At 30.3% G+C, this 14,140-nt stretch overlaps 1 protein-coding gene across 1 annotated transcript; it reads left to right on the top strand.

Moving 5' to 3' along the window:
• LOC120126273 lies at positions 1–492 on the top strand. The gene is made up of 2 exons (XM_039144501.1): positions 1–323; positions 459–492. The coding sequence occupies exons 1-2, from the start codon at positions 1–3 to the stop codon at positions 490–492; spliced, it is 357 nt and encodes a 118-aa protein (XP_039000432.1).
• The last annotated feature ends 13,648 nt before the right edge of the window (positions 493–14,140 follow it).

Here is a 14,140-nt window from a genome sequence, read left to right as displayed (position 1 = left end):
ATGTGGCTGCTAGGATTTTCAAAAGCCGTGGGAATTTATTCAACAGTAGAAGCTGAATTATGGGGAGTATTAGAGGAGCTTAAGCATGCATGGAGACTAGGGAAGAGGAAAATAATCCTCGAAGCACTACACCTTCTAAGCAAGAAAGATAAGGACGGAAAACCACTGACAATACTTAAGCATGCATGGAGACTAGGGGAGAGAACATGGACGATCTCTTTATCACAAGTAGGTCGAAATGGCAACAAGACAGTAGATCAATTGGCAAAGCTGGCTAGGAAACGTGAGTTTGAAGGAAGAATCATGGCGGCACCTCCACCAGGGTGTGTAAAAATATCTAATCCGAATGATCTGATCTGTTTATCCAAAATTCGACACGAAATTTTAGATATCCGATCCAATTTTTTCCTGGATAATTTGAATTGGATATCCGAATTTTTTTTGGATAATCTGTTCAGATACGGACTGATTTCGGATTATCCAAAAATTTGAAATTAAATGGGCCTTTACCCTTTAGCCCTAAGCCCAATACTAATTCCCTAGCCCTATCTTGGTGACATCTCCTGATTCTCCTCATTTTAGACTTCAGCTTTCACGATTCTTTTCACGATAGTATTTTTCATCAACCATCAGCCCCTCAGTCTCTCACTCAATCACTCCGATCTACTACTGGGTTACTCACTTCAGTGGAAAGTGATCACGACGCTTCACTCTGCTAGTCTTCCGGCCGTCATTCCTCAAGTCTCGGTCAACGATGAATGAAAATCCATTGCAGGTTCCACTTCAATCTCGGGTAACGATGAAATTGATTTTGCATGTTGATTTTGTTCTTGATTTTAGTCTATAGAGACAAATACTAATTAGTAGTATATTGATTTTGCCCTAGATTTTGATTTAGCAGCAATAACAGATATAGCGTTGCTTAAAAAGTTTTGGGTACTTATTCTTCCGATTTTATCGGTGGGGGAAATGGGCTATGGTTTTAATTTGTTGCGAGGTGGTTGGTTAACTGTTCATAAAGTTCCAATTTGTAGGTAAACAGGTGTTTTGCCCCTAGAATTTTAGTTGGTCCCTTGAATTTTAGGTATCTCCTTTAAATTTAAGTTTACCTTTTTGACATAAAATCTTACATCAGTTATTAAATTATATATTATGTATGAGTATGACAGATATATCTCAACTCAACCTCAATGTTGAAAATTTTAAGCCAAAACCCTGATTCATGTTATTGATAAAAGCAAACCATTCAAGCCACCTACCTCCATTGCCCTTCTCACTTGCTTTGGTAGTTAGTTTCGGACCAAAGCCCACACCCACCAAACATTGACATTTAATGCTCTTATTGGTGTGTAGTAGAAACTTCAATGGGACGATTATGTAAATTACATTTCTCTATATACCAATTACCAAAACGTGTAATAAAAATGGGGGGATTTCCGTAAATAGTGAAATCCCACCATTTATGTATTGATGGATAAATCAAAATCGGAGGGTTGTGGTTGTAATTAGGGGTGTTCGAAAGTACTCGACTTGGTTGATCCAGTCTGTTGACCCGCCGAATGAATCTAAAAAAATTGGGTAATTTTTTAAAAAATTTACTCGATCGGGCTGGGTATTCAAACTGTGATTTTTTTCGAGTAGTTGGATCGGATCTGGGTCGAATGTTTTTTATAACCAGGTACCCTACCTAGCCCGATAGTTATAATATATATATATTAATATTAATATTAATATTAGTTTAAATTCCTAAATTCTTTCTAGTTTACATTATGTACTTTTTAACTTAAAAGTTTTAAGTTTAAATTTTTTTTTTAAAAGTTTTTATTAATTTGTTAACATGAAATTAGAAGAAAAAAAATCATTATCGGTTTTAATATTTTTAATGTTTTCCTTTGGAATATATATATATATATCCTCAAAACTAATTTTAAATCACTCATTTTTGTGTATTATGAAATTTTAAATTTTATTTATTTCTTATGTGATTATATAGTTTTTAAAATGATTAAATAAAGAATAAAAATATATATATGAACTGGGTACCGATGGCCCGAAAATGCGGGTAACCGGGTTTTAAGGGTATCCGACTATCGAGTACTCGAATTTAACGAGTCGGATCATGAGCCGACAAATATACTATCCGGAGAATTGAGAACCCGATACTTCGGGTACCCAAAAATGCAGGTATCCAGATTTGAACACCCCTAGTTATAATTACTCTTTGAAATCGATAGTCTATACTTAACGCATTCCATATGAATAATGCGATCATTATAGTAACAACTAAGTTACTTCAGTGGTTAAAAGTATGATTGTTGTCTTTAGAGGTCTTGAGTTCGTATATCAACATCTGTAGAGGTGTTTGAATGTTCATTGTTCAATGATTTAAAATCTTTAGAACATATATTATCTTATAATCATCTCAGTTTAATAAAAAAATTAATTATAATTTGTTTTTTTAGTATTAAATTAAAGTTGAAGATTGAGTCAGTCTCGTGTCTAAACTTTCTCAAAACTCTAATATTAGATTTGAAATCTTTATGGTTTAGGCCATTTTCGAGTTTGCTATTTTCCTTTTTGAGTTTAGTCCTTTTAAGAGACATGTTTTTAGGATTGCACTCATTTTTATCACCTTCATGTACATGCACGTAATTCCCTTTATGTACCTGCACGAATTAATTGCATGTACATGAAGGTGATAAAAATGAGCCAAAAAAAAATCATGTGCATACAATTAATTCGTGCAGCACAAAAGTATGAAAACTAACATATATAATGTTTTGTATGATATTAAAATTCATCCGATAAAATAATTATTTTGATTATTATTTTTCATCACTTTACCTCCAACGTTTTATTTTGAGGTAAAATATCTTTGATTAAATAAAAATCATTAGTTGACTAACAATCAACGCATGTCGTTGATATATTGTCATGTGCCAAAAATAATGATGTGACATGTTACGTGTTGAACGTGATAACATGATATATATCATGTGTTGAAAATAATAACATGACACACGTTACATGTCAAAAAATGATATAGTGAAACTTGTCAAGTCTTAAATGTAACATCTTAAAAGCTAACGATGTGACATATGTCTCATAACAAAAAGTAATGATGTGACACAAATTATCTATAAAAAAATAATGACATGTCATATTTCATATGTTAAAAGTGATGATATGACACATGTCACGTATTAAAATAATAATATAATACATATTATATGTCAGAAGTAATAACATATCATTTATCATATATTAAAAGATGTGACGTGACGTGACAATTTTATGTTAGTGACAAATGTTTGATAGTTAGTTAACTAATTATTTTTTTTCAATGAAAGGTCAATTTTCTCTAAAACGAAACGTTGGGAGGTCAAAGTATTCTAAAAAAATAAATGTTAAAATGATTATTTAATCAAATGTTAAGTATGTATAGATATATATCCTTCTGGTTCCCAAGGCTTCGCCTTGACTAATCCGAATCGACCCGGGCCACACATTTGGTTTTGGTGGGTGAGTCTCCCGTCGGAGATTTGTTGCATACATAAAGAGTCAAACTCAAGTAAGCTTATACGATATCAAGCTACTTACCACTTGAACTATCCGTTGGTAGTGTTAAGTATATTTTTTTGATATCATGTCATTATGTTTTGTTAAAGGTTTGGATCCTCAATGGGCCAAAAACAAAGACAGAGGTCCATTGGGTTTTTGGATAATTCCGGTTTCCTTTACTGCTACCATTTTCTTAGTTTAGCTATTGGATAATGTTCGATTCTCTTTATTTCATGACCACTCTATTCATTTAATCCAAAGAAGTGAGACAATAAGGATTCAGAGATGTGCCCAAATAAAATTTAAAATTAATGTAACAGAGAGAAAAGGAGAAGCACTTTTTCGATTACGCTCGGGTATAAATACTTCAATCGTAAGGTGATTGGCGGTAGACTTAAGGCCATCATAACTGTTTTAGACCGTGAGTTTATATTGATACGATTGTCAGTCATCGGATTTGATTGGTAAAATCACATCATAAATTAATGAGAAAGAACATTGAATAATTATATTGGAGATCATTAACATTTTGAGGTGGATTTGATCCGGAGATATAACAAGAATACGTAGAAACACACATCCCGGTAATGATTAGATACTTGATTCTAATGTCAAATATATTATTGCTGCAGCTGTAGAAGAAGATCATATTCATATGCTTCATATTATTTGACATCAATCAAAGGCCGGATGCTTTGATACTGAAGGAGTAGTAGATGCTTGTTCTACTCGAAATTACGAAGAAAACAACTATGACAGCAACGTTCGCTGTTGCAGACGTGTTGCGATTCTCATCAAGTGTACATGGACACCACTTGTACAAATAGGTCCAAAACCCAGAAAGAGAAACCTCAAATTCATTGCTTTAGAGTACAAGAGTTAAGTTTAAATATTAATTTGAAATAAGAAATTAAATTCAAATATTTAACTGGGTCAAAAAGTTTAAAATATTAATATATTTATCTTAAAATTAAATTTAAGTAACAGATTAAAATAAATATATATGCCAAAATAAACATTTTTGCATATGAGCATACTATATCCAAACTGTTCGCGGTTGGATTATACTTGTTACTGTATAAATAAATAAATCATAGGGTAATAGTGAGCGTCGATGGCAATTCATTAGATAAAAAGTATTAATATAAAATAGTGAATTTTTCGGTCTTTTAATAATGTGCATACTATAATTATTCAAATTAAAAATCTTTAAAGATAATAATATTATTTTTAATGGATTTAAATATAAAATATTATGATACGTGGGCAGATATGTATGAGTTACAATATGTTAGGCAATCATATAGTGATTTTATAAATTTGACTGGTGACATATCCTTTATAAAGGAACAAGATGTGCCATTGTCCTTTTTTGTGTGTGTTAACAGTTTTAGTATTAATCATAGGCTGGATGGCAACGGATCGGGTTAGGGTCAGGTTTTTTGTTAATTTTATCTGATCTAAAAATATATATTTTTCATTTGAATTCGACCTGATCCGAAAATTTTATAACCTCCGCTCAACCTTATCTAATTGGAAAATATATATTTTTCACCCGAATTCGACCTGATCTGAAAATTTTATAACCTCCGCTCAACCTTATCTAATTGGAAAATATATATTTTTCACCCGAATTCGGCCTAATCCAAAAATTTTATAACCTCTGCTCGACCCTATCTGACCGGAAAATATTTATCATCCACTCGACTCCGACCCGATCCAAATTTTTAGAGTATAAATCTAACCTGATAAAAAAAATAAGGATTTAATTAAAATAATAATTTTTTTAAGAAAATTACATTATCATCCTCGGGTTGGGTCAGGTAGGGTCGGGTCAGAGTTTTTTACCCCTCTACCCGAACCCAACTAGACCCGACCTCGTCCCTTAAAAAATCGACCCAACTTGACTCAAATCTAATTTTTTTAAAAAAAATCAAATCCTTTCGAGTCAGGTTGAGTCGAAACCCGTTGGATTCGGGTTAAATTGTCATCCAACCATAGCTTAAAGAAAACATAAGCTAACTTTAGTCCAAGTGTATTACATCCTAAAAGACTAATATAGAAGGTAGAAATTGATGTATTTATTTATTTACATTTTGGTTGCTCTTTCGGTTCCAAGGTTTTACATTGATTAATTCGGACCGACCCGCATCGCACACCTGACTTTGGTGGGTGAGTCTCTCTGCAGAGATTTTCTGCATACTCAAGGATTCAAACTTGAGACCTTGCTTAAGCGATATCAAATTGCTTACCACTTGAATCAACCTCTATCGGTGAAATTAATGTATTTATTGAACATGGTTGAAGGATATATAGAGATATATCCAACCAAAATTTACATATTATAACAAAATGATCTTCAAAAGAAAGTGATCTTCTAGAAAATAAAATCATAACTTATGATAATTATATAAATTCAAAAAAGTATATCTTTATGTCTTGTTACGTCTCCATAAATTTGAAATTGGGTTAACAACGCTCAATTTGAAGAAGAAAAAAAGGATGACGAAAATTAGCTTGAGGTTTTATTAAAAAGATCATAAGCTATTAATTGATTTGGTGTTTAAGCAGATATGAAACTAAGCGAGGGTGGGTGGGGCGGTCGTCCCCTAAAAATCTAAAATTATCTTATGTTTTAAATTTTTTTCTATGTATTTTCTATTGAAAATCTGTTTTCGCCCCCTAAAATTTTATTCACTCCCCTTATAATTTTATAAGTTCAAGTTCACCCCTCTAACATAAAATCTTTCGTCCGTCCCTGTGTTTAAGTGTCTGGTTTTTCTTCTAAAATAATTCTAGTCTGAGTTTCAAATATTTGATATTTTTCCCTTCGATTTCTCTAAGAAAATAATACTGTTATATATATTTTTAGACACAAACGATATTATTTTGGTGTGATATTTATGTCGATAATTGTTAATTACTATATCGTGTTATTATAGTATTAACAATCCAGAATCTTGAAGCAAAAATCAAAATTTAACATTATAATTAAAGTAATTTAAAATTTAGTGATATAAAACAATTCATTATATAAAATTTTATGGTATCATATAACATATTTATAATCAAGTCAAGTGGGAGTATACAGTGTACCATTATGATGTGGGCAGTAATGAGTGGTTCCAAGCATAAAAGGTGTGTATTGGGATGGGAATGGGCCGTCGAAGTAATGAAGAAAGACTAGAGTTTTTCAAGGAATTAAATTCGACTCGTTAATTATTTATGAGAATCAGAAAATAAATTTAACATAATAATAATTTTAATTTTATAAATTTTAAAATGGTTAAATTATTATTATTTAACTATTTTAAGATAAAGATATAATTAAGTTATATAATAATTTTATTAATATTTTTTAGAAGAAAAAAAAGATCTTTTTAATGGTTTTGCCAATTTTAGGGACATGATTCCTGCCAGCCTCTTGGTTTGCGTCTGTCCACTTGACACAGCCATACATCATACCAAACTCTTCAACTGCTTCGGGATTGGAGACTATACCTCTTCAATATTTTCATTATTCGATTCAATTTTCTTTTTAAATTTCTGAAATAATTATAAATTAATATTTACTCGTATAATTTTTCAGTCTATTGACAATACACATCCTATCAACGTTATTATTTGAACTCGAGACTTTTAGAGTGAATAATATTAGCTTTTTATCACTGAAATCTTTCTATGAGTTCTATTCACATGATTTATTTGGTTCGAACTTAAATAAGATAACTAATTATATAGGTCTAATAATGATTAATAATCAAAGTTAACTTATTATTATTATGCGTAAATTATGCGTTTAGTACCTAAATTATCGGTTTTGGTCCATTTTAGTACTTAAACTTTTAATTTTCTCAAAACCATACCTAATATTTAGTTTTCATATTAGGACCCCACTAGTAAAAGATTAACGCGTTTAGTACCTAAAATATCGGTTTTGGTCTATTTTAGTATATAAACTTTCAAATTTTCTAAAACTTACGTTAAATTTTGGACGCACTAAAGTGAAACAAAAACTAAAGTTTTTAACAGCGGGTACTAAAATGAAACAAACTAAACTTCGAGTATGATTTTAAAAACATCGAAAGTTTAGGTGCGAAAACATACTAAAACGGATAGTTAAGGTACTAAATACGAAATATACCCTATTATTATTGAATAGATTCATATAGGACATACTGACTTCTGTTTTATTCTTATTGCAAAAGTATCCAATAACATGGGAATTCGACGATGACCGCAAAATGGTTGCTTCTTGTGCTATTAAAAAATATAAAGATTTATTGATTAGTCAAGTAGTTAAAAATATTTATATACTATATAAATTTAAATTTTGACATATACTTTTAATATGTAATATTTTTCTATTTAATAAAGAACATATATAATATCATGTAGTAAATGCACCCGTTGCAAGTTGGGAGACCTGTTATAAATATCAAATGTGATACGAAAGCATGTGAGACTCACGTGATGACATAAATGCTCTTATTAAATTGTACATCCATTGGTATGTTATTTTGTGGTGCCATTGGTTTGGTTCAACTATTTTCTTCTTCTTCTTCTGATTTATGGGTCGTTCATGGTCATCGTGTTTGAGTCATTTGATTCGTAATTTTTTCATTGTTTTATGATTCTTTGTTATTATTTTATAAAATTTAAGAGATATTGGGAGGGTAATAGTCTAAATTCAAAATAATAAGAACTCGTCTAGTATTTAATATTAAAAATTAAAAGAGATAAAGGTCTAGTTTAACTTAAATGTAAACCCAAAGGGACCTAAAATATCATTAAATTAAAACTTTTGAGAGAGAGAGACAAGAGTCTCTCCCACCCTCAACGTATCTTTATCTCTAACCCTAATTTTTTTATTAAAATAGTTATTTTAGTCATCGTATTTTTAAGAATTATAAAAAAATTATTAAACTCTTCGAACGATAATCTATTCATTGATCTTACTAATAAAATGCTTAAATGTGACTATAATAATGTCAATTAATTAAAAATTTTAAAATATAATTATTAGATAACTTTTAACTGGCACTTCCGATTCAAATTCAAGCTATCAAATTGAACAAGTTACTTGATATGTACTTCAATAATGCCACGATGATAAAAGGCAAATAATAAATATAGAATTGCAAGAGTGTCATTGACAACTATCAGAATCCAATAATAAAGCTTTCTCTGCTTTCCCAAATCTCAGCATCCTTGTCAACAAATATAAAACGTACAAGAAATATTATCAACACTCCATAATTTTCCTTTCTTTTGTCTCATATAAAAACCCACACCTCATCAATTATAAAAGGTAGATTTATTTATATCAATTTCTGGTTCTCAATGCTTCGTCTTGATTAGTTCGAACTGACTCAGGTTGCACATCTGATTTTGGTGGGTGAGTCTCCCAACGAGGATTTTCAGCATACACAAGGACTTGAACTCGATATTTGCTTAAAAATAACAAGTTGCTTACCACTTAAGTCAATCCCATTAATTTTTTTTGTCAATTTTCATCCGTTTGGATTTCACTATTATTCTGTTCTTACATAAACTGAAAAATTATTAATTTCTAATCTAATTAATTTGACTTATCAATTTGATCTGATTTTTTTATTATACTAATACCCTTTACGATTAAAACATTAAACCTTTACCAACAACCAGTTGATCTAGTGGGATGAGACATTAGGTCCCTTAAGCAAGGTTAGGGGTTCGAATCCTAGTGTTGTGAATGGAGCAAAATGGGTTGGGAGGGTCGCCCTCGCCTCTGCAACACCCAATCTGAATTAGTCGGTCAATAGATTGGATACCAGAGATTAATTAAAAAAACATTAAACCTTTTTTCCATTATCAATTGGTCATCTTGTTTACGCCATGAATAGCAAAGTCAACCTTAAGTTTCTCCATTTTAAACCTTAAATCTACTTTTTGATGTTTTGATTCCATCTCTTGAAGAAATTCTAGTACGATAATAACGACGGGGTCACGGGGCTGCTATTAGTATTAATTTAATTATAGGATAAATTTTCTAAATGATTATCCAACTTCTAGAATGCTATTAATTTAATCACTATATCAAGACTTTTTATTTTAATCTTAATTTTTAAATTTTTAATAACATCAAACTCTACATGTCACCTCTAACAAAACGATAATATGGGTTATCATCTAATTAATCATAAAAAAGAAAATAGGTTTCTATCAACGGGGGTTGGTTCAAGTGATAACCAGCTTGATATCGCTTAAACAATGTCTCAAGCTCGAGTCATTGTGTATGCAGAAAATCCCTGTTAGAGACCCACCCACCAAAACTAGGATTACAACGTAGGTCGATCCTGATTAGTTAAGGCAAAGCCTTGAAATCAAGAGGGCAACCAAAAAAGGAAAATAGGTTTCTCTAAGACTCTAAGAACAAAAATCCCGCACCCAATCACTACACCAAAGTGAGGCTTTTGTTGTGTAATTAAGAATATTTTTTAGGTTAATTTGAGGTTGTAATTAATTATATGAATTATAATTAATATTATAAATAATTATAACACAAATTATTAGTTAATATATTAATATATATTAAGTAATATTATATATTAATTAATGTTATAAAAATATAAATATATTTTTAATTAATTCTATAACATTAATATACATTATAAAATTAATTAATTAATTATATAAAAATAAATTAGTTTAATTATAATTTATAATACTAATTAATATACTAATATATTTTAAGCAATGCTATATATTAATTAATTTTATAATTATATTTTCATGGATACTCTTTTCCTCATCCCGTTTTTAGCATTAAACTATGTTCAATGTTGATTATGGAAGGTTTTTAATGATACACTGTTTTTCTTTAAAAAATATATATTTTAATTGAGGTTGTACTATTAATATATTAACTATAATATAAATTATAAAATTAACTAATATATTTAAAAATTATATTTATAACATTAATTAAAACTAAATATTAATATATGTTATTATAATAATTTATAACACGAATTAAAATATATGTAATGAACTTCAACATCAATTTCAGTATTTAACCTTAAAAGTTTTATTCATAATTACATAATAAATGCTTCACTTTGGTGTTGTGTTTAAGCGAAAACTTTTTTCCTAGAGGCTTTGGTTCAAGTCTCAAATCGATATTCTTGTCATTTTATGATAACTTAGATGGTCACGTGGGATAATTTTTTTATTAATCTGGGTCGAATACAAGTAATATATGTTCGAATGATTCTCAAATATTTGACAATAAACGTTCATACACTCATGCAGACATCATTTTCAAACTCATGACCTTAAGAGATAACAACAACACCTTAACTATTGAAGTTGTCTGGTTCGTACGCTACATATGATAATTTAGAGGATGAAGTGTATCAATTGTCATCACTTTATTGATATCATTTTGTGATTTATTAAATATAACACATGCCATCGTCTTACTAGATGCTGTATGTTGAGTTAAATAAATGATTTTTTTAACGAAAGTGACTAAGTTGGTAACACCAAGAAAATTGGATGACTCAGTTGTAATGATTTTTGTTTAGATGACTAAATTGATAGTGTCCTAAATTTAGGTGACCTGTTAGATTGTTTACCCATAAGAATCAAGTTAAAAAACCCAAAACATGAGATGGAACGAACCAGTAACCACCAACCATAGGGTACATGCAAAATAAATTCCCCTTTTTCTTTAATGAAATACAAACCGCAACGTCCCACCGCATTTAATAAATGAAATACACTTGGGACCAAATGGGTGCAAGCCAAGCTTATGGGACTAAAAGTCGTAAAAATGGTGGTTAGAGGTAAATGAAATTAAGATACATAACTAATGACTAATGTGAGAGGTTTGGCTCTGCAAGAAGAAGAAGAAATTTCTTTACTTTCCCCAGTTGGTTCTTGTATTTTTTTTCCTAGATTTTTCATAATCATCGACAATGTACATACACATTACAAATATAACTCCTCGAATCTAAATTTTTTAAAGAGAATAACACTCCCTTTAATAATTAGAACCATTTGATGGTTTAATTTTTATATATTTTTTTAAACGTGAATCTTAAGGTATCATATAACAAAAGTGAATTATTGTCACGAATAAGTAATAAAGTAATAAAGTTAAATAAGTAATTCGACATTATGATAGATTTATAAAGTATTATCTTAGAGTTAATAAAGTCTAAGGTTATATTGTCACGAATGATTAGAATCATATAGAGATTATTTACATAGCATCTATTAAGTCTAATTTATTGGTACTTATCTCAATCTATTATATTTTAAAAATATTTTTTATTATCCTGATATGATTACATGATAATATCTATTCAAGATTTTTTAATCAATTGATAATGAATGCACAAATTCTGCACATATTTGCTTGAACTCGATACCTCAAAAAATATTTTATTTTATCATTGAGATCGGTCAATGAATTCTAAGAATACATTTTTCTTAATATACTTTTTAAGTTATACTGTATATCATCTTTTTTCATTCAAGTATCTGGAGTGTTTTTTTATCAAAATAAATACTTAAAGTTATTTTTAGTCAAAATAAGTACTTAAAATTTTTTTTTTAAAATATATACTTAAAGTATTCAATCATTTTTATCTAAGTTCTAAAAAAGTTATCAAGTAGCATTAATTAAAGGGTAGTTTAGGTATCTAGATGAAAGAAATGAATACTTGAGATACTTATTTTGACCAAAAAGATAAATTAAGTACTTATTTGATAAAAAATACTTAGATGAAAAAATATATACTTTTGGTAGTTATTTGTTAAATAAGCCAAAACTAAATTAACCTTTTTCTTAATAAAATCACTAAGGGACTATTTGTTTACTTCAGAATGATTAAACGCTTAATGATTCAAATGTTGAATGATTCAAATGCTGAATGATTTAGAGATTCTGTATGAATTAACTCTGAATGTGACATGCTGTTTGATAATGACTCTGAATAATTTATAATGTACTTCTGTGCTGAATCATTCAGCACTGTTTGCTAAATCATTCAACACTGTTTGCTAAATCAGTCAACACTGAATCATTCAGAGGTACGAAACAAACGCGCTGAATGTTGAACGATTCAACATTCGAACTGAATGATTCAATTAAGAGTCAAACAAACAACCCTAAACTAACCAAATTAAGATTTCGTTAATGTAAAAAAGAAGGCATCATCCCCCTTTTACATCACAGATGAAGGTAGAGTAGTCCGATGATAATGCGCGCACACAGCGCAAACACCAGAAAATGAGAAAACGTGAGCTCATCAAATGTTCCACTAATCTAATCAAAACAAGAGAGGTTGGTCGACAACACCACCGAATTCCCAACGAACAGTCAAAAGACACGCCACTCCCAATCTGTGTACCATCAAAAATATAGGTAACAGACCCCCTTCTCCTTCTTTGTCTTCTTCCAGAGGCAGACTCTTGGTTAACCACAAACCAAAGAAAAAAAAGGAGGTTCCATCAGTGGGGTGGTAGATGTCAACTATAACAGCCAATCAACAATCCGTCTACAAATTCACCCAAAATTTCAATAAATAATTTTTGAAGGGTGGGAGCTTGGGGGGTTGTGGCAGGGGCAGGTACCACGTGCAGGGTGTCATTAAAAGGGGCCGTTTAAAGGCTCATAAAAGAACCACCTTTCTTCCGCTACCCCCGAATCTAACTCTCCTCTAACACTTAACTGCTCCAGTTTTCACAATTTGTTTTTAAAACATTGATTTGCATGTTTGTAAATTCAAACACACATTTTGCTTTGCCTTTTTCCCATCCTCCTTTATCTCTTTCTTCCTCTTTGTCTGCTTTCGTTTCACCACCAAAGTATAAAATGCTTCAGACCCATATAGCAAATTGGAAGACTGTTTGATCTCAACCTTCTTGGATTCAAGCCCTTTTCCAGGTTTGTCATTCCTTTTGGGTTGTTTACTGAATTGGGTATCGATTTTTTTTTGATGCCATGAAGTGAGATTCTAGTGGGGAATTGTGTGCTTTTTTCCTGGATTGTTTTTGTTGTTTTATCAGTTTTGAAAATGATTCTTCTTTTTCAAGAAGGGTTTGTAATTTTGTTGATTGAGGGTTCAGTTTGGTAAGGATTTCAAAGCATTAATTTTTAACTTTTGAGAGTTTGTAATGAGTACTTTTTAGCTTCCAAAAGTTTTACTTTTGTTGAAATCAAATGTTAATGTGATGCTGCATCTGGAAAACTTTAATCCTAGGCCGTGTTTGGTTGCAGGAACTGGAATTCAGTTACTAATAAATAAACTTTTTTTTTAGAACTGAAGTAATAGAATATGATTATTTTGGTACCATGTTCAAACTTCACTAAATTAAGCTATGAGGTAAAGGGTAAATTAAAAGTCTTAATCACGTCTAATTATGTTATGTGCGCCAAACAGAGCTTTACTACATTCATGGTGCGTTTGTGTTGCTTGTAGTATACTAGTATTAGATATCTCTTTTGTGAGGATCAGTTCCAGGTCATCGCTTGATTAAATTTTTTTCGAGTCCTCATCCTTGGTTGTTTGATTTCTTGATATGCAGC

Source organism: Hibiscus syriacus, unplaced genomic scaffold (genome assembly GCF_006381635.1).
Source record: "Hibiscus syriacus cultivar Baekdansim isolate YM2019G1 unplaced genomic scaffold, ASM638163v2 tig00110457_pilon, whole genome shotgun sequence".
Classification (NCBI taxonomy): domain Eukaryota; kingdom Viridiplantae; phylum Streptophyta; class Magnoliopsida; order Malvales; family Malvaceae; genus Hibiscus; species Hibiscus syriacus.
Note: the sequence above shows the minus strand (reverse complement) of the source record. Positions and strands in the feature narration are given on the sequence as shown.